The sequence below is a fragment of the Hypanus sabinus genome, chromosome 12 (genome assembly GCF_030144855.1).
Source record: "Hypanus sabinus isolate sHypSab1 chromosome 12, sHypSab1.hap1, whole genome shotgun sequence".
In the NCBI taxonomy this organism is placed as follows: domain Eukaryota; kingdom Metazoa; phylum Chordata; class Chondrichthyes; order Myliobatiformes; family Dasyatidae; genus Hypanus; species Hypanus sabinus.
This window is the reverse complement of record NC_082717.1, coordinates 17,721,274-17,748,328: the sequence shown is the minus strand read 5'-3', so window position 1 is coordinate 17,748,328 and position 27,055 is coordinate 17,721,274. Positions and strand designations below refer to the sequence as shown.

The 27,055-nt window shown below is 44.6% G+C and overlaps 1 protein-coding gene across 2 annotated transcripts in view; it reads left to right on the top strand.

The window, feature by feature from the left end:
* Positions 1-985: 985 nt before the first annotated feature.
* crim1 (cysteine rich transmembrane BMP regulator 1 (chordin-like)) overlaps positions 986-27,055 on the top strand; it is a 262,131-nt gene continuing 236,061 nt past the window's right edge. Inside the window, exons 1-2 of one of the 2 annotated variants that reach the window (XM_059985617.1) lie at positions 986-1,872; positions 10,521-10,694. In XM_059985617.1, coding sequence (XP_059841600.1) covers positions 1,560-1,872; positions 10,521-10,694 — 487 coding nt within the window. In that variant the 5' untranslated portion in view covers positions 986-1,559. The remainder of the gene's footprint in view (positions 1,873-10,520; positions 10,695-27,055) is intronic. The other variant, XM_059985618.1, reaches the window with a different exon arrangement.

Sequence of the window (27,055 nt, the reverse complement as noted above, 5' to 3'; positions counted from 1 at the left end):
CTCTGGAGACTTCCCTTTAAGTCTGGGGACTGTTGCAGGAACACTGCCCTTTTCCAGTTCGGCACCTACTGGAAGTAAGATTAACTAAAGCCTCACGTGGGAAAAGTATTTGAGTAACCCCATTGGAATGTTGCACAGAAAATTCTTTCTTACCTCATCTACTCATGCTATTTGTGGGGCATTTTTATTCGGACCAGGGTAATGGGACGGGGGAAGGGACATAATCATTTGGCGGATTTCAAGTATTTAAAATTCTTGGCAGATTTAAGGAGTAAAACTGCATGTTTCTTAAGTTCTTTCTTGCACAGGTCATACAGTTACTTCCTGTAATTTTAAGTGAGTCACCACCCCCACTCCCCCATCTTGCCACTGAAGTGCATCCAGTCGCCAAATATTGCATTCATTTTGGAAGCCTGGTATAAATGTCAAAAGATCTGGTTCTACTCGGGTGCGAAATGTTTTAAATCTGAACATGTCCGTCCGGCGAACTCCTGCACAAGTCTTTTATCGGTGCCGTGGGAAGTGAACTCTTTTTAATACGTGTTTATTCATCTGATGTCTGCAGGATGCGCCCCTGCTTGTGTCTCGCTTGGTTACCTGAGGAATAAGTGGGTTCTGAAAGGTGCCCTTTGCAAGAATCCAACGGCACCCGCAGTCTTCGCATCTTATGCGTGCATTTTACTTACGAGTTTTTAAAAGAAAATACACACGGGATTGCAAGAAATATGCGAGGAAGGGAGGAGAAAAAAAGAGAGGGGAGAATTCGAAGCGGATTCCTCGCTCTGCCCGTGGAACAATGTATGGAATGCGCGCAGGCGCACTGCGCGGCCCGGGTTGGGCGGGACCTGCCGGCCGGGCCATTGGGACAGAGCAGGAAGAGACGGGGTGGGCGGGGTCTCGGGGGTCACGTCACAATAGCGGCGTGGGTGGATTGACGAGCGTGCGGGCGAGCTGATTGGCTGGAGCGGGCCAGTGTGTATGTCCATGTGTGTTGCGGATCGAGCGCCGCTCACTTCGCTCCGAGGCGTGCGATCAGCGAAAACGCTCCGTGTGACAGGCAGCCCAGGCGCTCTCAGCCCGCTCGTCCCGGCTCCAGAGGTGGGGGAAAGAAGGCAACCTTGCTCAGCTCTCAGCAGAAGAACCGCTAAGGAAGAAGGAGAAAAAAAGGCAAAAGAAGATTTTGGAATTACGGCGACAGTAGTAGCTAGAGAACAAAAAAAAATTACAGAAGTTTAAGGAGCATTAGTGGCCAGGGCGAGAAGAGGAAAAAAATAAAGAAGCCGGCTCAACTTTGCTGGTCCTTAACCAGGAAGAAACTTTTTTTGGGGGTTGGGGGTAATCCCGTTTCCTCTTCCTTTCGCACAGTGCTGTCTAATATATAAGGGCTTGCCTTTGCAACTGAGGACAGTCGTCTCACCCAGCGTCCAGTTACAAGTTTTTTTTCAACTTTGGCTGTGATTTTTATTTTACTGCGTTTTTTGAGAGGGGAGAAGAAATATTTTTTTTTCCTGAGGGGGGGAAACAGTTTAAAAACCGATTCACGCCGAAAAGTGGTGGAAATGGCCCCTTCGTGGATGTACCTGGCGGTGAGGTTTTTGGGAGTTCTGCACCTTATTAATTTATTGGCTCAGAGTGGTCGGGCTCTTGTGTGCTTGCCCTGCGATGAATCCAAATGCGAGGAGCCAAGGAATTGTTCGGGGAGTATACTGATGGGCTTCTGCGGCTGCTGCGCGACCTGCGCTAAGCAGCAGAACGAAACTTGCGGCGGCGTCTACGGGGTGTACGGCACTTGCGATCTCGGCCTCCACTGCGTTATCAGACCTCCGTTCAGCGGCGGCTCCATCACTGGCTACGAAGTTGGGATCTGCCAAGGTAGGATGTTGTGCAGCGCCGACTTTTTAACATGGCGCGACGGTAACTTCAAAGTTAACTCCAGTAACTGCTGGCGTGTTCGGTGGGAGAGAAAGGGAAGTATCCTCGGGGGTTCTCTATAAAAAGATTCACTATGCTCTTAATGCTACACCGCCCGCGCCCTATTCAGGCCGATCCGCGGACCCCGTGTTGTCCTAGGTACAAACTAATGCACCTTTCTGCAGCTTTTATGATAATTATCCTATGATTACTGATTCCAATTTTGCATTGACGTGATGCTGCTGACCCGGGATTCCTTGTTTAAAAATGCGTAGCTAATGGTTCATCTCCCTTCCCCAATTCACGGGATTTGGGGGTAAAGGAGCAACGATTTCTGTTTTTGATATTGTTGCTAACAGATTCCTTTCTGTTTCTGGACCCGGAGCTGCTCAGCTCGGCTTCTTCGCTAACTGTGGACTGTTGGAGGGTTTTTTTACTGGAATGTATGCTATGTCTGCATAGTGGATCGGATCCCAGATTTGGAAGCCACACTGTGTGCCTCAAGGAAGGGTCTGAACGATAGAGTCAGTACGAGCTGGCGAGTGGCCTCACTCTCCGCTCGCTTTACGAACCGCAGAATAGTCCTGTGTGGATTAAAAATGCGCACCGGGAACTTGTCATCGCAACTTTCGCCCATTCTGTTGGCGTCAAGCGTACGAGTCTGTGTCTTTACGTATATAAAAAAAATGCATCGTTCCAGATGTGTACCTTATGCTAGGCACTCGATGTGGCATTGATTAGTATCTTTGGAGCTGTTGTTTCTAATTGACCGGGATACAGTTTACAGTTAGCGTAGCATCAGTGCTGACTCGCTGTGGACCTGAGGTTTGCAAATGGGAAAGGGTGGCTTGAAATGCAGGGTCCTTTTTTTTACTGGAAACTTTATTGAATAAAATTGGCTAGAGAAGCAAAAACATAAATGTCAGCCAATTTTTCCCCAATACTGTATATTGGAAACACTTACATTTTCCAAATCTGGCATCAATGTGATCCGACGATTTTACTCAGTCAGCGAAGTTCTTTTATGTAAAAAAAAACTTTTATCGATAGGACTGCAGTTGAGAAAATACTGCAATGTCTGAGGCTCCCCACCCCGTTAATTCTCACTATTATTTTTTTCCCTGTGGAGGAACTTGCGGACACGACGTGTGCTCTTTCAATCTTGAAAGAGAGGCGGCAGTAGTGAGTCGTCCGAAAGAAATTCTCACGAATCAACAAACGAAACAATCACTGAATTCAAAATTTCTTCTCCCGGAGCTTAAATTTGTCGCTGACACTTGCGTCTGAGTATAATCGAGGTTAGCATCTGTTAAAGGGACGGGAGTGGGAGCTATGAGAAGTGTGTTTTTGTATAAAGTTAACAATTTTTGGCATTCGGCACAGGGAATTTCTTCCAAGTTCCTCAGCAGCAGAATGTTTCCCTTTTTCATTTCTTATCCTGAAAGTTTAGAGCCCTTCGCCCGTTCTCCTTCCTATCCCAAGGATTTCCTTTATAGTGCCGGAGGGAACTTCTCGGGCGCAGCTCCAAGCAAATGATATAGCAAAACAAGATATCACGAGGGAAAGTAGATTCAGCTAAGCTGAAACACAAACATGACCCCGTTCCGTCGCTTTTAAACAAAACAATGCGTTTTATTTTCGTGCTGAGCTTTGGGTTGAAACTCCAGGACATAAGGTGACAGAGGCAGGCTTGTTAATGATGATGTCTCTTATGTTCCCCGTTGCCTCAGCAAATTGGACGAGTTAGTTGAGGAAGGCACTTGTGGATTATAACACTCTCCGGTGTTAGGGTGTTGTGGCTGCCCTCAACATCTTTGAGGTTAGGGCAGAGAAAGAGCACTCTTCTGGTACATTTACCTCAGCTGATGTAACAACCTGAAATCAGATCAAACCAGTTTATCAATTGCTGTGGTAGTGTAGTGGTTAAGCTAAAGGGTTACGAATTCAGACCCCTGGGCAACTGAGGCAAACTCAAGTTCAAATCCCACCCTAGCTGTTAGGGAATTAAAGATTAAATTAACTATGAACTTAACTTTGCTCTAAATCTCTGATTTGGCTGCCTGTGAAATGGCCTATGAGAGTCATACTGAACAGTGGTATTTGACCAGCCAACTTGGCATGACAGCTTACCCCTCTGGGGTAGATGTCCCAGTCTCATTCCTCTCAAAAGAGGGTAGGATTATTGTAAGAACAAGTAAAAGAATATAATGACAACAAGATGTATAATGTATACCTATCTGCAGTCTTTCTGTAAGAGGAAAAGTTCAAAGTTATTATTAACCTATGTAGATGTTTCCATATATTACCCCTGAGGTTCGTTTACTTGTAAAGAAATCAATGAAAAACTACACACCAAAGAGTGACAAACAGCCAAAGAGGATGAACTGTGCAAATGCAGTAGTAATACCAATAATAATAGTTATCACCACTCACTTTGATAACTGCAAAGTATTACAGAACACCAGAAAGGACACTGTCAGGATACGAAAGGATGTAAAGAGCAACTGATACTAGAGTCTGTAATTCTAAATCAAGCCCAGTGGAAAAGCAGAAATCTTTCATGTTGTTACATTGACTACCAAAGATCATACTCATGGTTAATAGAAGTTCTTAACTACACTCAATACTTGTGAAATTCTCACAACATCTGATGAAGCATTGGCGTTCTATAATCACCATATCTATTAACAATCACCATAACGTGTCAAAATAAACTGAGACATTTTGTAGGACAACTTTCTAAGCCCACTATGATTTTGTCTAGCTTTAAACCCACTGAATCGGATAAAAAAAAAGCATATTGAGTTAAAGATAACCAAATGAATTGTACCTTAATACACCTTCTTTATATGTTTGATTTGAAATTACACACTCCTTCCTCTGTAAAGCTAAGGCAATTAATTCAAATAGTAGAACTATTTTCAAAAGATATAAACCAGTACTTTGGACTAGATAAGTGCAGAACATTAAACATAAAGAAAGGTGCAGTAGAGATAGTAGAATACAAAAAAGAGCAGCAGGATACAATACAACCGATGGATGATATGAAACATATAACTGTTTGGGATATCGACAAGCAAAGAAAATAGATCATAGTGTGATAAACTTTTGACAAAATTTACTTCAAGGCTCTTGTCAAACAGAGCTCAATAGTAAAAATATAACAAAGGCAGTAAACACTTTCGCTACACCCATAATTACATGTCCTTTTTTTTTTGGAGACCTCTTCCCAGAAACAGAAGGGTTTCTTGTGACAATACAGGGCCAGGTGGTTAACACAAAAATATATAATAAAAGACCCACAAATTCAAGATGATGAGCCGAACATGATAAAGAGAAACCAGAAACAATCCAACACATTACAGGATCCTGCAGCAGTTTAACCCAATCTGATTTACTTACATAGGCACAATCTAGTGGCAAGCATCATTCACCAGAATCTTGCTTTAAAATACAGACTCATGAAAGACACTATACCTTACTATAAATACAAGCCTGATCCAGTTTTAGAGTCAGAATCCCTCAAATTATATACAACCAATCCATTATTACCGATAGGACAATCCATAGTAACCATCCAGATATAATAATACAGGATAAATGCCATACAGGATAAACAAACAAGAACAACTTACTTAATAGAATTAGCCATTCCATCCACACATAACATACAGAAATCAATATGTGAAATGACCAGAAAGGTGCTGAATTAAAAGAGGAAACTGAAAGACTATGAAACATTAACAGGGTATACATTGTCCCAGTAGTAATATCTACAACTGGTATCATTCTAAAATCACTACACAGTACCATTATACAAATTGGCCTACACTGTAATGCATACGTCAATCCTCAGAAAGCCACTATGCTGAACATAACTAGAATAGACTGGAAAATTGAGAAATGAGCGTACTTGGCTATGCCCACACCTCAGGTTTTAACAGCTCAAGCTGAGAAAGAAGGTAATAATATTGAACAAGTAGCACTGAGAACGAGTTGCAGAGCCCATGGAAGTGAGTCTTTAGGTTGTGGAATCAGCTTACTTTTGAGGTGAGTGAAGTTGTCCATGCTGGTTCAGAAGCCTGATGGCTGAAGGGCTTCCTGAACTTGGTGGGTGTGAGAGCCAAGGCCCTCTTTCCCGATGGCAGAAGCAAGAAGGGTATGGCCTGGACGGTGGGGTATTTGATGAGGTTGATGATCCAGTGTTTGCCAAGCTCGGCAGTCAGCTCGCCAATTGCCGGTCGAAGTGGCGTCCTCAGTGCGAGAAACACTTCAACCCAAGCTACCAGTATTCTCCACCGTCCTTACACAATCAAACCCTATTTGAATTACAGCATAATGACATGAAGGGAGTATTGGGAATCTTAACAATACCTGCGTCTATTCAGAAACAAGCTGCTAAAGCAAGGCTCCCAACCTGGGATTCATGGACCCATCAGTTAATGGCATAAAAAAGGCTGGGAACCCCTCTGCAGGTCAGGCATCATCTGTGGAGGGAAATGGTCAATCAGTGTTTCAGGTCAAGACCCATCATCTGATTGTATGATGGTTGATATGTAAAGTAAGTTAATTATCAAAAGATTTTTAAATAGCATTTGCCCAATTAACTTTTAAAGGACAGTACAACTCATGTTCTCAATATTTATTGTTTGTTTACTTTTTTTCCTTTTTGTATTTGCACAGTTTGTTGTCTTTTGCACATTGATTGATTGTGGATCTTTCATTGAATCAATGTTGTGTTTCTTTGCACTTACTGTGCGTGCCTGCAAGGGAATAAGTCTCAGGATGGTTTATGGTGGCATATGTACATTGATAGTACATTTACTTTCACCTTCGATTCAAATTTAAGAAAGCTAGAAGTTCAAAGTAAATTTATTATCAAAGAATGTATATGTCACTATATACTACCCCGAGATTCATTGCTCTGGCAGGTATTCGCAATAGAAAAGAAACAAATACAATAGAATCAATAAAAAGTTAAAGCTCCTGTAAAAAGGGCTTGCAGCACAGATCTTAACCCCGTAAGTTTCATTCCTATGACAGATTATTGTGCTGAATATTGCATTGGGCTATGACGCAGTGGTGTGAACTGCAAGAGCAAGTTTACTGTCCCCAGTGGTGGCTTGTTTCATTGCTGGGACTCCTGAGACAGGCTAAGTCCTGGCAGATTGCCCATGCTAAAGTCTAGGGGCTAGCATGGTGGCAATTGCAGAAGCTAGTGCTGTAATTTGTGCCACCCGTGACTGAGCTGATTATCACCGAGTTGAAGGGGATGCTGGAAGAAATAAATGCTTTCCCGCAGAGAATTATCTGGAGACGTTAGAATGATTCACCACAAAGCCAAAAGAAATTCTATCATCACTCAAGAAGAACCGGTTAATATTTGGGAAGAATATGAAAGGAAAGAGGGAAATGCCTTGCAGCAGTTAGTGCTTGTGTTTCTAAAATGGCAACATCTACCACAGGTGGGGAGAGATTCAAAGGTATTAATTTATTTTCAAAGGCAGAGTGCTATTCAAATGTAATATTTCTAGAACAGATGTGGGAAATATAAGTACTTACATTGATTTCCTGCTACCCTTGCTGCTATTTCTCTATAAAGGCCTAAAGAAAATCTTAAGGAACTCGGGCAGCCAAACCATGTGGACCCACAGTGTAGATTAGACATCTGAGTGCGTTTTCTACGGCTGTGTAGTTACTTCCAATTTCCTAGAACTTTACATTGGCGTGGTGATTCTGATGGTATCTCCATGGAACTTTGGTAGGAATCAAACCATAGAAAATTTAGGATCAGGATCAGGTTTATTATCTCTGGCATATGTCATGAAATTTGTTGTTTTGCAGAAGCAGTACCATGCAGTGCATAAAGTATACTACAAATTACAGTAAAATACAGGTAAAAAAAGTAGTGCAAGATAGTGAGTGAGTGTTTTTGGGTTAATCGGCCTTTCAGACATCTGATGGCGGAGGGTAAGAAGCTGTTCCAAATCTGTTGAGTGTGTTGAGGTCCAGCTTTCTGTACCTCCTCCCGGATGGTGACATACGAGAAGAGGTCGTGAGGGTCCTTCGTGGTGGATGCCACCTTCTTCAGGTATCAGATTTTGAAGATGTCCTCATTTCTCGGGAAGCTGGTGCTGGTGTCTGACACAGATTGAGGCCATTCATCTCATCATGTCTGTGCTGGTATCCAGAGAGACGTGAGTCTCCACAGTACAACGCACAGAATGAGAGGACTTTATTGTCAATAAAATGAAGACCGCTTCTGTAGACCGTTATTGAGAACAGCCACTTGTATTTGTCAGTACGTATTGAAGGGACAACTCTCAGCTAAGAGAGCAATGGAGATTGATTGCTTGTCCCCTGCATAGGGGACTGGGTGGTGGGGGATCTTGATGCAGGCTGTGGGTGCATTTTAGTATCAGCAAAGAGCAAGAGATGTAGCACAGCTCTGGGAAAGAAATTACCTGGCACAAGCTTCTCAGAAGGGGTGGTGAATCCCCAGAATTCTCTATCACAGGGAGTTCTGGCAGCAAGAACATTATTTGAGGCTGATGGAGATAGAAAGGATGTGCTGAAACTGGAGAGGCTTCAAAGGAGGCTCACGAAAATGATTCTAGGGTTGAGTGGCTTGTCATATGAAGAGCGTTTGATGACCCTGGGCCTGTATTCACAGGAATTCAGAAGAATGAAGGGTGACCTCATTGAAACCTATCAAATGGTGAAAGGGTTTGATGGAATGGATGTGGACAGGATGTTTCCTGTGGTGGGCAGATGAAGACCAGAGGACACAGCCTCATAATAGAGGGACGTCCTTTTAGAACGGAGGTGAGGAGGAATTTCTTAAGTCAGAGAGTGATGAATCTGTGGAATTCGTTGCCATAGGCAGCTGTGGCCAAGGATAGGCCAAGTTTTCGTGTATATTTAAGGCAGAGATTGGTCAGGACATGAAGGGATACTGGGAGGAGATTGGGGTTGAGAGGAAAATTGAATTAGCCATGATGAAATGGCTTTAGCAGACTCGATAGGCCGAATGGCCTAATTCTGCTCCTATATCATATGGTCTTATATGAGTTTGAGTGTTCAGGGAATTGAGAACTATGGGGATCTGGCACTAAAGAAGATTGAGGTCCAGGGCAGATCAACAATGATTGGGCAGGTGGACTTCTCCTCCAATTGTGTTCTAGTCTCCTTGAGGTGATTGACAGTTGGCACAGCCCAAAAGATCTCTTGTTGCCATTGTGCTACTTTGGATACCTGTCCGTAGCAAAAGCAGACTTGGACAGCTATCCAAACTAGAATATAAAAGCAAGAATGTAACATGCGAGACTTTATAAGGCATTGGTCAGACCACAGTTGGCGTATTTTGAGCAGATTTGGAGCCAATATCTAAATATTTAAGAAAGGATGTGCTGGCATTGGAGGGTGTCCAGAGGAGGTTTGCGAGAATGATGCTGGGAGTGAAAGCGTTAATGTACGAGGAGTGTTTGATTGCTCTGCACCTGTATTCACTTGAGTTTAGAAGAATGGGGGGAGCGGTCGGCATCTTATTGAAACCTATCGAATAGAATGGACGTGGAGAGGATGTTTCTTATAGTGGGGAATCTAGGACCGAGGGTACTGCCTCAGAATACAAGAACTTCCTTTCAGAACAGAGATGAGGAGGAATTTCTTTAGCCACGGGGTGGTCAATTTGTGCAACTAATTGTCACAGAATGCGGTGGAGGCCAAGTCATTGGGTTCTTGGAGATTGGAAGGTTCTTGATTCGTAAGGACTTCACAGATTGGCTGGAGAGTGGAGTCGGGAGGGACAATAAATTAGCTGTGAACAAGTAGTGCAGCAGACTTGACAGGCTAAATGATCAAATTCTGCTACTATATCTTATAAACTCAGGCAAAGGGAAGTCAGTGCATGATATAAACTTGGTTTCTGTCAAACGTTTTAGTTGATTGTGCTTATGGAGGCAGTACAGGAAGAGAAGAAATGAGGTGCATCTTGTTAAGGCTACCAGCCGTGACCTGCCTGCTAACTGAGCATAGATGGTCTGATAAGTAAAACTGGGTATAACATGAAACTGGCCACTGGCCACTGGCCATTTCCTTTTGCTCACAGAATGTGTATGTTGACAGGCAACACGAGCATTATTATCCGTTCCCAATTGCCCCTGGATCAAGGGGAAACTCAAAAATCCAACCATGTATAGGTCAAGTTGATTGACCTTCCTTGCTGAACGTTACGATGAGTCGAGGGGGTTCGTACAACAATGCAGAGGCTCATGTGAGAGCTTCTGAGGCTGATTCCAGATTTAGTTAATCACTTAAGTTTAAATGCTGTGATGAGATTTGAACTCACGATTCCAAGTCTTTGGTCTCAGCTGCCAGTCAAGTTACTTAAGCATTATGCTTATGCCTGGAGTCCACATGTGTGTATCACAGCTAAAATAATCCTACATATGTCCACATAAATGTTTATTGGCTGTAATTACATAAATTAGTGACTAAACAGGTGCCAAGGTTGTGACTGGTTTAATGGTTAAGCCCCGTTTACAGCCGCATGCATGTTGTGCACTTGTTTTGATCTTGGCCGTGTTCTGAGAATACTTTTCTTTCAGATGAGAACTGGGAGGACGACCAGCTTCTTGGATTTGAGCCCTGCAATAAAAACCCAGCAACAGGCTGCAATATTATCAACGGCAAGTGTGAATGTGATACCATTCGGACCTGTAGTAATCCTTTCGGCTTTCCCGATCGGGAAAGCTGCCTCTCGGCTCTGAAGCGGATTGAAGGTGAGTAATGATGGTGGAGCGCCTTGGATTTGGAGTCGTACAATTTGGTAGTGTTTACTGTTCCAGCTAATATCGCATTGTAAACTGTGGGTGTGGGCAGGTGGAGGGTTGGCTAGGTAGTCCTGTAGAGGCTGACCTCTATCTCCATGGCAAAGATCAGATATCATACTTTCTCTTTGTTTCTATCTCTCTTTCTTTGTCTGCCTCTCACTGTGTAAGATTTCTGTGTCTGCTTCTCTTTGTCTCTCTCTCTCTCTCTCTCTCTCTCTCTCTCTCTGTCTTTTTCTCTGTCTCTGTACATTTAGCATTAATGCGAGAGGCTCTGTTTTGTCCCAGATTTTTTTGTCATAAAATAAAGCCGAAGTTATACTCTGGAGCAGAAAATGCAGGAAGTGCACAGGAGGACAGCTGTACCTCTGGAAAATGGAGCGCAGTTAAAAGTTTCAGCTCCATGTTGACCTTTCATCTGAACTGGGAGGAGTTTAAAGCTAGATGCAGAGAAAGCTGGGAAGAGACGAAAAACAATAGGAAAAGTATGGGATTGGGTCAAATGCAGAGTAGGATTATACTGGATCAGACACACACGTGTAACCTCCCAGAACACAGCTACACTAATGGTTACACTTACACTTGAAGCATCAGTCACATGTTTGTCCCCCCACACTGAAGAGTGCAATGGTAAACATTTGTTATGAACCGGGTTATTCTGAGATCTCACCCACAGACTTAGCCAGCTTGTTTCTGCCAATGACTTTGAACTGTTAATCATGCACACATAAAATAGGCACAATAACATAGCTATTAGTGTGACTCTTCTGCAGCACCAGCATCCCAGGTTCAGTTCTGCCGCTGTCTGTAAGGAGTTCATACGTTCTGCCCATGACTGCGTGGGTTTCCTCCCACGGTCCAAAGACACATGGAGTAGGTTAGTTGGTCACATGGGTGTAATTGGGCAGCACAGGCTCATTCTGCTAGAAGGTCCTGTTATCATGCTGTATCTAAATAAATAAGAAGTATGGTTCTGACCTAGAGGCTGTATTGTGAACCATGTCTACCGTGAATTGACCTGAATGAAGTACAACAGGATCACGATTTCACTTGCAAACGATGTTTGTGCCCTGGTTAGTGGAAATTGTGCCCTGGACGTTGAAAAACTCTGCACGCCGGCCAGACTGACCCTTTTCTCACATCAATGCGTCAAGATAGTCCGAAGTGAAAGCGGTAACTGAACGCAGAATTAAGTGTTACAGAGAGTGCAGTGCGGGGCCATGATGAGGTAGACTGAGAAGCCAAGGAGTCCGTCTTATCGTACAAGGTGGCTTACAATAGTGAGGAAAAAGTTGCCTACCCTCCTTGGACTCTGTCTGCCCTTCTCGTTATCTTGATAAAACAATCAAAACATAAATGCCCCACCTACCCTAGATATTCTCTCGTCTCTCCCCTTAGTTTGGGCAGAACATACAAGAAGCCTGACAGCACAGAGATGCCAATCCCGTTCCAGAAGCTCAAGAACTAAAAATCTAGGCTGACGGTTTAACTCAATGCCATTCCCAATTGTTCTGTGAACGAGCCGGTTAAACCAAGCCTGCCTACATGGAGTCAACGGCATCATAGAATCAGAGAGTTATACAGCACGGAGACAGGCCCTGTGGCCTAACCTTTCCATATATACCCAGCACCCTGTGGGGGAAAATGTACCTCTCATTCCTCTGTTAAATCTTTCCCTTCTCAGCTGAAACCTACACCCTCCACTTGTAGACTCTCTTAGTGTGGGGGGAGAAACACTGTCGATTTATTCTAACAATGCTCCTCATAATTATATAAAACTCTATAGGATCTCCCTTCGGCCTTCTTTAGGCATGCTGGTTATGTTGAAGAAGAGCAGGAGTCCACACCACTGTTTATTTCTCAAGTTGCATCATTATTATCTGGTGTTTGTGAAACATTGCCTGCTGCAAGTTACAAGAGGCTACACTTTGCAAGTATGACATTGGCTGGAATCCACTTTGAGGTGTCCTGTGGGGTCAAAAAACTACAAGATAAATATGTGTCTTTTCCTTATTTGTCCTTTAAGTATTGATATTTTTGGTAGCTGGAGATGTGAGGCGGCAGTGCATTTTTTTCCAAGGGAGATCCTATTTTCTCCCATGTCCCAAAGAGATAGATTCCGTGCGTTAATTAGCCTCTGTAAGTTGTCCCTTAAGTGTAGGTGGTTGGTAGGTTCTGATAGAAATGTGGAGAGAGTAGGTTATTAGGGAAATTACTCGGATGATAAGATTGCTCTGTGAACTGGCTCGGACTCAAATTGGACTTGCTTTCTTCTATCACAAAGAAATACGAAATGGTAGCCATTTAACATGTTGGAGCTCTCCACAAGACTGTAAGATGTAGGAGTAGGCCATTTGGTCCATCGTGGCTGATTTTCTTTCCTTCCCAACCCCATTCTCCTGTCTTCTCCCTGTAATCTTTGACATTCTTACTAATCAAAAATCTATCATCCTCCATTTTAAATATGCCCAATGACTTGGCTTCCATAGCCATCTGTGGCAATTAACTCCACAGATTCCCCACTCTCTGGCTAAAGAAATTTCTTCTCATCTCTGTCCTAAAGGGACATCCTTCTATTCTGAGGCTGTGCTCTCAGGTCCTGGACTTGCTCACTATTGGAAACACCCTCTTCACGTCCAACATTCAGTAGGTTTCAACGAGATCCCCCACCTCTCATTTTTCTAAATTCCAACAAGTACAGGTTCAGAGCCATTAAACACTCCTCATATGTTAATCCTTTACAGGGATCATTTTTGTAAACCCCCTCTGGAAGTTCTCCATTGCCAGTACATGTAGGACCAACAGCCAATTCCTCTCCACATAAATTACGTATTTCTGTCTCCATCTTTGTCACCATTTATACAAAGAGATCTGCTTTACTGAACTGTTCAACAGTTGTTCCAAATACTGTACAATCTGGTGATCCCACCTGGTCTGAAGTAAAAATGGGATTTGTGAGTGTTCAAAATTATTGAAGGGAGGAAGGAACACACAGTGATAGAGAGTTCACAGAGGCAATCAAAGTGATGGAGCAAGAGAATGGATAAATAATAATTTCTCTCAAAGGCCCATGGAGACCATTGAGTCAATTCGAGCTCCAGGAGAAATTCCATTCCTCTACTTCCCACCAATCTATTCTTTCTTGTATCCTCATCAGTATCCCCGATTTTCTTTTGTGAAGCACGTTTTTCCTGTATTCAAAGCAAATAAATTGAATTTCTGTGGCATCTTTCCCACATGTATTGGTTCAGAAGATTAGCTTTTTATGGGAAATTAGATGTTTGTGACTAGTGTTGTTCTTCTAGGATTGGTGCTGGGTTAATGGGTGATTGAGTATGCATCTGAGAATGGGTATATCTCTGAGTATGTATATCATATGGTCTGGTTCGCATGTATCCGTGTGTGGGTGTGTTCAGGTGTGGATACATATGCGTGTATATGTTTGTGTGTCTATGCTGCTTTGGGGGGCAGGAAGTGCATGCGTGTGAGGGGTGGCATTTCTGCAAGCGAGTGGTTTGTGTGTTTGTATATACACATGCATACCTTTCTACGTACTGTATGTGTATATGGGAGCATCTATATATAAAGTTGTTTGTGAGCATATGCATGAGTGCCTGGCAGACTGGGAGTGTCTAGGCACATGTTGGGGTGTGTGAGAGAGAGTTTGAGTGTACGTGGGTGTTTTTGACTCTGCACATGCCATGTGGTGTGTAATGGCACGACACTCTGCAAGTCTGATTTGGAAGGTGTGCATGAGTGCATGCTTGGTTTTGTATGCGAATGTTCCTGAACTTGTCGGTGTACATGTGCAGTATGTATCTGTTGTGCTGTAGCTTTGAGTGTGCAAATGAGGTGGTCAGTGTGCGTCTGAATGAGGGCAGGTCCGGGACTGTGTGAGTATCAGAATCGGGTTTAATATCTCCGGCATATGGCTTGAAATCTGTTAACTTTGTGGCAGCAGTACAATGCAACACATGATAATAGAGGGAGAAGCTGTGCATAACACTTAATATATATAAGGGTTAAATTAAATAAGTAGTGCAAAAAATAGAAATAAAAAAGTAGTGAGGTGGTGTTCATGGGTTCAGTGTCTGTTCAGAAGTCAGATTTCAGAGGGGAAGAAGCCGTTCCTGAATCATTGAGGGTGCGCCTTCAGGCTTCTGTACTTCCTTCCTGATGGAAGCGATGAGAAGAGAGCAGGTCCTGAGTGGTCCTCAATGGTGGATTCCGCCTTTATGAAAAAACCCTCCTTGAAGATGTCCCAGATACTACAGAGGCCCATGATGGAGCTGACTAATTTTATAATTCTCTGCCGCTTAATTCAATCCAGTGCAGTATCCCCCATGCACCCCACCTCCATGTCAGACTGAGATGCAGCCAGTTAGAATGCTTTCCACCGTGCATCCTTTCAAGTGTTTCAGGTGTCAAACCAATTCTCCTCAAGCTCTTGATGAAATACAGCTGCTGCCTTGCCTTTAGAGCTGCATCGCATCGATATGTTGCGCCCAGGTTAGATCCTCAGAGATATTGACAACCCAGGAACTTGAAATTGCTCACTCTCTTCCACTTCTGATCCCACTCTGAGGACTGGTGTGTGTTCCCCCGTGTTACCCTTCCTGGAGTCCACAATCAGTACTGATGTTGAGTGCCAGGTTGTTGCAGCTCCACTCCACTAGCTGGTGTAGCTGGCTCCTGTATGCCCTATCGTCACCGCTTGAGATTCTGGCAACGATGGCTGCATCATCAGCAAATTCTTGGATGGCACTTGAGCTGTGCCTAGCCTCATACTCATGGGTGTAGAGAGAGAGAGTAGAGCAGTGGGTTAAGCACACATCCCCGTGTTGCGCCAGTGCTGACTGTCAGTGAGGAGGAGATGTTACTTCCAATCCACACATATTGTAGTCTTCTGGTTAAAAGTATGAATGTGTGAGTGTGTTCTTGGGTGATTTCTGAATTCCCTCTCTGAACAATTAGGAAGTGCTGCCAGACTGGTGACCACAGTCAACCGCGACAGTATCTGCAGGAGGTATCACTGCCGATAAACCGCAGGCAGCGCCCTCATCCAGCTGTCTTGTTGGCCTGGGCTTGCCGCTGGATTTGTTTGGGTTTGCAGCGTGGCCGTGAGCAGGTCCTGACAGGTAGCTGCACAGCTGAACCATTCATTCACTGGAGCACCAGCAACGGGTGACAAGGCTCCACCTGTCTGCAGAAAAACAACATGAGGCGGGGCAGTCTGTGGAATCTGCTGCAAGTTACTTGGTGTGGTACTGATACTGACGGCCTTTCCCGTTCTCTGCTCCCACCACTGCCTCCTCACTTTGGACTCCTCCATCTATCAGTAAGGTGATAGAAGATTGAATATGTTTCCGGCCATTCCAAACCTCAGCTTTCCTTGGGAAGCTCGAGCACCCTCCGCAGTTTCCTCAGTGCAAGGTTTTAAATGTACACTTAGTTTTGTCACAAACCAGTTCTGTTACTAGAATCAGTGGTAATGCCATTCAAAGTGGCAGTTCTGTAGGAAAATGCAGAGAATGGGTTCCCAACCTTTTTAATGCCCTGAGCCCCTACCATTAACTGCGGAGTCCATGGACCCCAGTTTGGGAACGCCTGACCTGGACTGTTCAGAGTATGTTTGGATGTCGGGCCTGTGCTGATGGGTGGCACAGTAGAGTAGTGGTTCACATAATGCCATCGCAGTGCCAGTGATCAACGATGGGGGATTGGATTCCCACTGCTGTCTGTCAGGAGTTTGTACGTTCTCCCTGTCACTGCGTGGGTTTCCTCTGGGCACTCCGGTTTCCTCCCACTTTTCAAAGACCTACGGGTTCCGGTTGGTAGTTTGTGGGGCAGGAAGCTTGGCAACACCCATGGACAGCCCCCAACACAGCCTGGGACTGTAATGGTCGCTGACGCAAATGACATGTTTCAATGTGCACGTGACCAAAGAAAAGCTGAGGGTCTCGGACTGAGACTTCGACTCCATAGGTGCTACCTAACCATTTTGTGTGCGTTACTCTTTATCTTTGGATTTGCTCCTAGCGTCAGTGATGGTGTCATTCACAGCATATAACCATATAACAATCACAGCACGGAAACAGGCCATCTCGGCCCTCCTAGTCCGTGCCGAACTCTTAATCTCACCTAGTCCCACCTACCCGCACTCAGCCCATAACCCTCCACTCCTTTCCTGTCCGTATACCTATCCGGTTTTACCTTAAATGACACAACTGAACTGGCCTCTACTACTTCTACAGGAAGCTCATTCCACACAGCTATCACTCTCTGAGTAAAGAAATACCCCCTCGTGTTTCCCTTAAACTTCTGCCCCCTAACTCTCAAATCATGTCCTCTCGTTTGAATCTCCCCTACTCTCAATGGAAACAGCCTATTCACGTCAACTCTATCTATCCCTCTCAAAATTTTAAATACCTCGATCAAATCCCCCCTCAACCTTCTACGCTCCAATGAATAGAGACCTAACTTGTTCAACCTACATATGGTTCCTACATATGGTTCATGTAGGAATGTGGTGACTGTTCGAAACCTACTGGGGGAGGGGGAGAAGTTCGGGAAGGATCTAGAATGGGTTTACGATCTGTTCCGTATTGAAAGGGAATTTGACTATCATGCAGCCCCACCCAGAATCCCTTCTCCCGCTTCAGTATTGTGTCCTTGAAGCCAGCAGTTGAATCAGTCAGCGACTAGAAGCAACGTTCTCTGTTACCGGTTTGAGAACTTGTATTAGACCACTTGTTTTAGTTGCTTGGAAGCACATATTGTGGTAGTCACACCTCGCGTGCCGTGATGGCCACCGATCCAAGAAATATGCACGTTGGAAATGTGAGAGAGGACACGCTTCCCTGTGAGAGAGCAATGAAGCCACATCGATCATTCGTGCCCTTAACTTGTTTTTCTTCTAAATGCCGCAGAGCCAGTCTGCGTGCACGTGAACTCACGTCTTGTCTGCTTCGATATTTAAGGATTGCAGAGGGGGAAGGAGTAGTTTAGTGGTGAAGTCAAATAGGATGATTGGTTTAGAGAAAAATTAGCATGTCCAGGCACTGAGCTAATAACTACAGCAAGGTGCTGGATGTGAGCTTGCAAGTAATGAGTTGTCTTAAGGGTTGGTTGGAGATCATCTAGGAAAGCATGTGAAACAAATGAACAAAATACGACTGGAAAGTGCATGATAATTGCAGTTTTAACTGTACACTGTGAAGCATCTTGCTTATGAATGCAAATTCCATTGCCCTATGGAATCACTTTAGTGACAAGTGTACTGAGCTGCATAAGTGGCAAAGAAAGGAATTAGCACAAACCGAGAAAGGTCTTCGTGGGGCCCATGGCAACCTGTGTTGTTAAAGAATGTGAAGAATTGGAAAATTGGTCTGGCATCTAGTAAAGGTAGGGTAGGGTATGGGTACTAACGTTCACATACACTCAATGGCCGCTTTATTAGTTGCACTTATGTGTACAGGTGCACCTAATGCAAATATCTCATTAATGTAAATAACTAATCAGCCAATCCTGGCAGCAACTCAGTGCATAAAAGCTTGCAGACATGGTTATGAGGTTCAGTTGTTGTTCAGACCACACTTAAGAATGGGGGAGAATTGTCGGTCTAGTTGAAGCTGACAGGAAGGGGCAGTACCACAATTAGTCAGGCGTTACAACAGTGGTGTGCAGAGGAGCATCTCTGAGTGCACAACACATTGAATCTTGAAGCGAATGGGCTACAGCAGCAAAAGACCGCAATGTGTCTCACTCATGGACCAGTTTATTAGGTACGGGATTGTGGCCACGAGGTGTTGATTGGCATAAACTGACAAGTTTGTGTCTGAAGCACACAGTCTCTGAACATACTCAGAATCAGACTTTAATCGCCAAGTACCTGTGCACATACAAGGAATTTACTTCCGGCAGATGTTGTCTCTCTGCTCATAACAATAATAATGATAAATATAAATGAAAATATAGATTATACATACAAGTAGTGCAATCCAAGTAATAGTTAGCCGACAGTTAACCGGCAGTTAACTGTTCAGCAAAGTGACCGCAGTAGGGAAAAAACTTCTCCAGTGCCTATTAGTCTTAGTCTGGAGGGATCTGAAGTGCCTACCAGACGGAAGCAGTTCAAACAGTCCGTGCGCAGGATGGAAGGAGTCCTTTATGATGTTCCCCGCCCTCTTCTTCAACCTGGAAGAGTACAGGTCCACAATAGAGGGCAGGAAGGCTCCAATGATGCGCTCGACAGTCCTCACTGTGCGCTGTAGTCTGGTTCTATCCTGCTTGGTGGCGGCTCCAAACCACACAGTGATGGAGGTGCACAGGACAGACTCAATGACTGCAGTGTAGAACTGCAGCAGCAATTCCTGAGGCAGACCATATTTCCTCAAGAGCCGCAGGAAGTACATCCGCTGCTGGGCCTTCTTCAGGATGGAGCTGATGTTCTGCTCCCACTTCAGATCCTGAGAGATGGTGGTTCCCAGGAACCTGAAGTTCTCCACGGTGGACATAGGGCTGCTGAGGACTGTGAGGGGGGACATAACGGGGGGATCTCCTGAAATCTACTATCATCTCCTTTGTCTTGAGCGTGTTCAGCTCCAGATTGTTCCGACTGCACCAGAGCGCCAGTTGGTCCACCTGCTGTCGATATGCAGACTCATCACTGTTCTGGATGAGTCCGATGACGGTGGTGTCGTTTGCAAACTTCAAAAGCTTCACATAGGGGTTGGAGGAGGTGCAGTCATTGGTGTAGAGGGGGAACAGCAGTGGAGAGAGGACACACCCCTGGGGGGCGCCGGTGTTGGTGATTCGAGTATCCGAGGTGACCTGTCCCATCCTTACCTGCTGACTTCTGTTGGTCAGGAAGCTGTAAATCCAGTCGCAGAGGTCAGGTGACACAGTGAGCTGAGACAATTTGGAGCAGAGGGTATGAGGGACGATGGTGTTAAACACCAAACTGAAATCCACACACACACACACACAGGGTAGTGTTCTGTGATAGTGTGCCCTTGAATGACAAGAGTGGGCTGCATTAGATTTAGTAATGAGTAAAGAGGAAGATTTGGTTAATGGCCTAATGGTGCATGAACATTTATCCAACAGTGATCATAATAAGATTGAGTATGGTGTAATGTTTGAAAGTGAGAAATGCAAAACAGCTGCTATGAATCCCGATTTAGAAAAGGCTGACTTCACGATGAGTGAGGCTGTCTACTGTAAATTGAGTTAATCCGATAATGGGTAAAATGACGCAGGATCAGCAGGAGGCATTCACAAAAGAATTTAATGTGATTAAAAGCCAGTATATGCACCTAAGGGAAAAGAGCAGTACGTGCCAAAATAATAGCCCCGGGCTGCTAAAGGTGAGGGGCAAACTGAAATTAGCACGTAAAGCAAACAGACAGGCTGATCCGGGTAACGAAAGAGTCCACTTTACAGAATCCTTAAATTGATTTTGTCAATAAGTCAGTAAGTAGACAAAATTCACTCCGTGGTAACCACACTTCTGCAGTAATGTGATGACTGGCATCAAAAAGAACAATTACTTGAAGGAGAGAAAGAGAGAGTGAGAGAGAGAGAGAGATAGTAGGAAAAAATGTACGTACATTTGGCCCGAAGTGTCGACTGTATTCATTACCATCGATACTGCCTGGCCTGCAGAGCTCCTCCTGCATTTTGTGTGTGTTGCTTGGATTTCTAGTATCAGGAGATCAGGAGATTTTCTCTTGTTTGTAACTTCACCTGCCCCATCTTTGAAATGTTCCCACAACCTATGGATTCACTTTCAAGGACCCTTCATCTCATATCCTCAATATTTATTGCTTAATTATTTATTATTGTTATTCCTTTTTGTATTTGCACACTAGTTGAAAGTCCAGTTGGTGTGGTCTTTCACGGATTCTGTTACGGTCATTATTCAATTATAGATTTACTGAGGTTGCTCTCAAAAAAATGAATCTCAGGGTTGCATATAGTGACATATATGTAATTTGTTAATAAATTTACTCCAACTTTTTAACTTTATTGACAGTCATACAATGAGCTCCTGTAATATTTCATCTGGGTAGATGGCATGAACATCAATTTCTCAAACTTTCCGTAATGTTTCACTTCCACTTCACCGTTCTCCATCCCCTTTTCCCTCTCTCACCTTATCTCCTTGCCCGTCCTTCACCTCCCTCTGATGCTCCTCCCCCATTTTCTTTCTTCCATGGGCTTCTGTCCTCTCCTATTAGATTCCCCCTTCTCCAGCCCTGAGTCTCTCTTACACCAATCAACTTCCCAGCTCTTTACTTCACCCCGCCCCCTCCCTGCTTCACCTATCACCTTGTGTTTCTTCCTCCCCTCCCCCCACCTTTTAACTCTACTCCTCTTCTTTTTTAACTCCGGTCCTGCTGAAGGGACTAGGCCTGAAACGTCGACTGTACTCTTTTCCATAGATGCTGCCTGGCTTGCTGAGTTCCTCCAGCATTTTGTGTGTGTTGCTTGAGTGAAGTTATCCCCTTTGGCCTGATGGTTGAGGGATAATAACTGTTTCTGAAACTGGTGGTGTGGGTCCTGAGGCTCCTGTACCTTCTTCCTGATGTCAGCAGTGAGGAGAGAGCTTGACCCGGATGGTGGATGCTACTTTCATGCGATAGCGCTTTATGAAGATGTGCTCAATGATGGGGAGTTCTTCACCCATGATCCACTGGGCCGTATCCAGTACTTCCTGTAGGATTTTCCAAAAGGAGTATAAACTTTTGATGTGAGAGCAGTAAATCGTGGAGAAGCCTGTCAAACCAGCTTGAACTTTTTGAAGGGTGCCTAAAGAAGTAGAGAAGGAAAGGTTTATTAACATTAGTTATATGGACTTTTAGAAAGTTTCCCATGAAGTCTCTTGCAAGATCTCCTGCCTGCGGTGAAGCTCAATAACAGGATGCAGAGAGGTTTTTGGAAAGAGCAGGCATGTGGTAGGTGGACTGTAATACAAGTGACACCAGTGTTGAGGCTGTTTGGATTATGGAAATTTGCACTTACAGGATTCACAAGTCACTAGCTAAAAATGTGAGATACAAAATAAAAAAAAATTTTCTCGTGGAATTTTTGCGGGGGTGGGAAGTAAATAAGTAAACAGAACATTCCTTTCAACCAGTATTTCTTGAAACACGCACTAATGCAGCTTCAGGTTACGGAAAACAGTGGCACCGACTGTAGAGGAGAACCCTATAACCCAGGGGTTGCCTGTAAAGAGAAATGTGAGGAGACATATTTCACGTGAAAATATGACAAGCTGCTACAAGCATAATGACACAAAGCGTACAGGAACAGAGAGGCTTTGCGGTTCATATGTTATGGATCTGTAAAGAGGGCAACCAGATGGACTAATCTGCCCTTGTCAAATGAATCCTTCAATGTTCGTTCAGTAGTTTTCACATTAAAATCAGATTAAAATGTTGCTGCTGCTTTTTAGATTCCACTGACCTGGCATCATTTGACCTGTTGACTAGCATTGGGAGTTGGGGTCTTACTCTGGTGTTGACAGGGCTAGGGTCAGGGCCTAGCTTGCTTGGACTTGGTCTAGTGTTCACCATTACAGAGGTTCTATGGTTCATAAAAGGGGCACCTGGGAAATGTTTGTTTTAATTAATTGGGCCATTAAACTCTTATCATGTACCATTATGAATAATGTAGTTTCTTTGACTGTTTGAAATGGAGGCAGATTAAAGAGGGGGGATTGTGAAGGCATCTTCATAAATGGTGCATTACCAATGTGTCTGCGAATTTCTTTCAGTGTGGGCAGAAGTTTTTTAAAGAGTATTCATTTCTGCATTCACGTTCCATTATTTGCTTGATCTAATATATGTAATCTCTCTAATGTATTAATATGCATTCCAAAGTTATACCGAAAGGAAATCGTTTGCATGCTTATCTGATGCGTGTGCGCACCCAGAACTGTTTTCATAAGAGGGGAAGAATTCTCTCTCCCGCCCCCGTACATTTTAGCTGGCTGATATCTTGATGTTGTGACCTGGAAGTAGTACAGCATGGTGCTTCATAAACGGTCAGTTAAGAACCCATCTGGGATCAATTTGAGATGTAAACCACTCGGTGGTTATTCAGCGTAAACTTTCACCCCTGCTCTGCGCTTTCCTTTTCATTCCATCAGAAGCACAGGGCTCAGAAGCTGTTGAGAAACAAAGTTCACACATGGGGAGGCCCAGCTTCTGGATCTAGAAAGTGGCAGAAGCGCACTGCAGTGACTTCAGAAGCCTTGTTCCCTGTTGTTATTTTAAACGTGGGTAGAGGAGACGGCACTGTTTCTCCTCAGCAGAACCAGGTGGAGACATTTAAGGTGTTAATTAAATAGAAGAACAAGCATAAGTTCAAACACTTCTGCTGCCATTTAAGTGAAATTTTCCTGGAGATTCTATTCTTTAAAATTAGCTTTATTTGTCACATGTACATTGGAGCATCGAAACGTACGGTGGAATGCTCTGCTGGAGGAATCTGAAAAAAAATTAATTTAGCTTTTAGATATATATGCCATAGTTCATAGTTTTAATTGCGAATTGCAGTGTACTGCTGCTGCAAAATAACACATTTCATGACATATGCCAGTGACACTCAGCCTGATTCTGATACCTTGCTTGCGTCAAATCAAATCAACGAGTATTGTGCTGAGCAGCCCCCAAGTTTCACCACAATTCCGGTGTCAACATCACAGGACCACAGGTCTCTAAACCCTGACACTTCCAGTGTCAATGTAACAGGGCCACAGCTCTCTTGCCCTGACACTTCCAGTGTTTTTAGAATGTGAGGAAACACACATAGTGATGGGGAAAACAGGCAGCAGTGGGAGTTGGACCCCAGTCAGTGATTGCTGGTGCTGTGATGTCATTACGCTAATCACTGTGCCGCTTTTCTATGTCGTCCTGCTCTGTAGCTCACACTGCTGAAGCATTGGCACAGTGGCGACTATCCTGATTTTTTGCTTCAGGTCCCACCAGACACTACAACCTAGCAAAATGCAAGATGGTATCTGGTGGCACATGCATAACCTAATACCCTAATAACATGACCTAATCTTGACCTTTGATGACATTATTATAGCCAGTTTCCCAATCACATAGGTCACTAATGACCAGAAATTCAACTAAGCAGGCACATAAATATTCTAGTGACAGGAGCCGATCTTGTGATGAGTGATTCATCTCCGCACCACGCTGAATGCTCAGTCCTGTGCCCACCGTCCTAGTCCCTAATGCCAGCCTTCAATGCCAGTGCAGATTCAGAGCCCACAGTCGCAGTGCCTCCCGTCAGCACTCAATGCAGTGCCCTATTTACATTTGATTTCAGTGCCTTCTCTAGATGCTCATTCCCACCGTTCAAACCCACTGCTTGGTCCCAACATTCACTCCCGCAGTCTGGTCCCACGCTGGTTCAGCAGCTGGGTAAATTTAGGATAACAGCTGTTCCTGAACCAGGTGGCGTGGGACCTGTTGTTGGTGGTAGGAAGAGGGCGTGGTCTGCATGTTGGAGGATCCTCGATGATGGATGCTGCTTTGTTGTGTCACTGCTGAATTTAATTGGCTTTATTTCTCACATCCTTCACATACATGAGGAGTAAAAATCTTTACGTTACGGCTCTGTCTAAATGTGCAATCGTAGTAATTTATAATAATCCATAATAAATAGAACAGCTGCTGGGAAGGGTTTTTCCTGTGATGGACTTTCCATTACCCTGCTGATGACTGAGTGAATTTGTCCTGATTTTTCTGAAAAGGACATCCCTAAGCAATTTTCCACATGGCTAGGTTGATTCGTCCTTTGATCACTGGTGACCCCACATGCAGAATCCAATAGTTTCGGAGCTGTAGACGCAGATTAAAACCTACTGCTAGTATTCTTGCAGAGCGCCTCATTATTGTGCCGGAGAACGTGAAACGGATGGGGCTCTTACTTCTTAAGCACAGGAGATGCTGGAAATCCAGAGTACAGCACACAAAATGCTGGTAGAACTCAGTAGGTCAGGCTTCATCTACGGAAAGGAATAAACAGTCAACACTTTGGGTGGAAATCCTTCAATCAGGACTGATGAAGGGTCTTGGCCTGAAACCTCATCTGTTTATTCCCCTCTGTAGATGCTGCCTGAGCTGTTGCATTCGTCCACCATTTTGTGTGTGTGTGTGTGTCACTCAGGGGTTGCTCCTTTGGTATGTAAAAGAGGTTGAGGGGTTATCTGTCATTGTGGGTTCATGTCTGTACAGTTATTGGAGCTGTGATTCTGCATAGCAATCCCTGCTGTATTCCCAGGTAGTGACTCCAATTCCACCAAGCCTGACCCCTAAATCCATGAAGACTTACTTTCTGGAAAGTGCTGAGCTGCCACGCGCTGTCGCGATGTAATGAGCAGTGCAGACCTGGTGTTAAATGTGTGTTCTCCACGAAACTAACGTTGCTTTACTTACGGCGCGGGCGCCATGGCAGTTGACGTGATGGGACATCGGAGTTCAGAGTTAAGTTCTGCTGCTGCCTGCAAGACCCTTCCCGTAAACTCTGGGTGCTCCGGCTCCCTCCAAAGACGCACTGGTTAGTACGTTAATTGGTCATTGTAGATTGTCCTGCGATGAGGCTGGTGTTAAGTAGGTGGGTTGCTGGGAGGTACGGCACTTTAGGCTGGAGGTCCTGTTCTGCACTGCATCTCTAAATAAAATAATAATTGTCTCTGTGTGGAGCTTATCAAGCCCAGGAAAGTGCTGAAGGAAGAACTGGTCTTCCAGACCCGTGCTCCTCTGGTCTTCTGACCTTCTCAACTAGAGGACATTGAAGGGAAAATGTTTCACATTCCACTGCCTTGATTTTGTGCCTTTATAATCTTTGGCAGGGTAACAGTAATGAATATTTGTACCATGCAGTTAGCCTTGCTATTTGTAGAAGCCTTTGTGTGGACAGAGAGCGGTTATCAGTGCCAAAAGCAACATGTTTCTACTCTCTGCTCCGGGCCTGATGCTTTTGAATAATTTGTTGTTTTATAAGGAAGTTGTGGAGGGAAATAACACCTTATGCATTCCAGCTGCACTTAGAAACCACTCCTTTGTTCTTAATGGCCTCTCTTGCAGTGTCGCAGAGGAGTCTGGAGTTTTGACAGGCTTCCTTGTCACATGCTTCGTATGCTTGTCCAGTCATGCTAAGACATTTTACACGGTCGCCTTTCTCGCCTGCCTTTTCCTGCTTCTTGGCTTTGCCCTTCCGTGTACCAGGCAGCCAGGTGCAGCTGATCCTGTGCGTCCCTGGGTTTTCGCTGCCTTGGCCCTGAGCTTCTGGAATAGCCACCCTGAATATTTGTGCCCCTCCACCTCTGCTCTGCTCCGAGACCACACGTATCCGCTGCCAAGCTATCAGCCTCCGGTTCTGACACCGCCCTTGCATTGTGTGGGTGGGTTTGTATCAGACCTGGGGGGCACCAATAGAGATTCTGCGGGCGCTAGCAACCTGAAGCAACACACACAAGGTACTGCAGGAACCCAGAAGGTCAGGTAGCATCTACAGAGGGGAATGAACAGTCATCCTTTCAGGCCGAGACCCTTCATCAGGAAAGGATAAAGGGTCTTGGCCCAGAGCATCAACTGGTTATTCCCATCCATGGAAGCTTTCTGGCCTGCTGAATTCCTCCAGCATTTTGTGCGAGGAAACAATAGTTCTGCTCTACAGTAATTGCATGCAAAATGCATATTGCTGAGGGACTTATTTTTCCTCCTTTCCATCAAAGAAGTGAAGCCTGGCCTAGCAAACTTGGTTCGGAACGCCTCAGAGACTGGGAAGCTGATCTGGCTTGTCACCTTGCAGATTCCCAGTACCCATTTGCAGTGTCCTGTTGTACCTCACCCCTCCGGGACCAGCCAGCGTATAGTCAGCCTCCGTGGCTGCAGCCAAGAGCTGTTCACGTTAGCATTTGCGTTATTTAAAGGTGGTGGGGGAACCTCTCACCATCAGGACTCAACCTCGAGGAGCAGTGATTAGATTTCACAATTGCCTTTGGGCAGCAACGTGATCGCAGGCACGTAGTGTCGTGGTTAGCTTAATTCTACTGCAGTAGCAGTGACCCAGGTTCAATTCCCGCCGATGTCTGTAAGGAGTTTCTACATTCTCCCCGAGCTGCACGTGCGTCCTCCGCGCACTCCGGTTTCCTCCCATATTCCAAAGTTTTCAGGTTAGTAGGCTAATTGGGCACTTGGGTGTAATTGGTTGCTCTGGGCTCTTCGGGCCTGTTACCATGCTATATCTCTAAGTCAGGGGTTCCCAACCTGGGGTTTAGGGACCCCCTG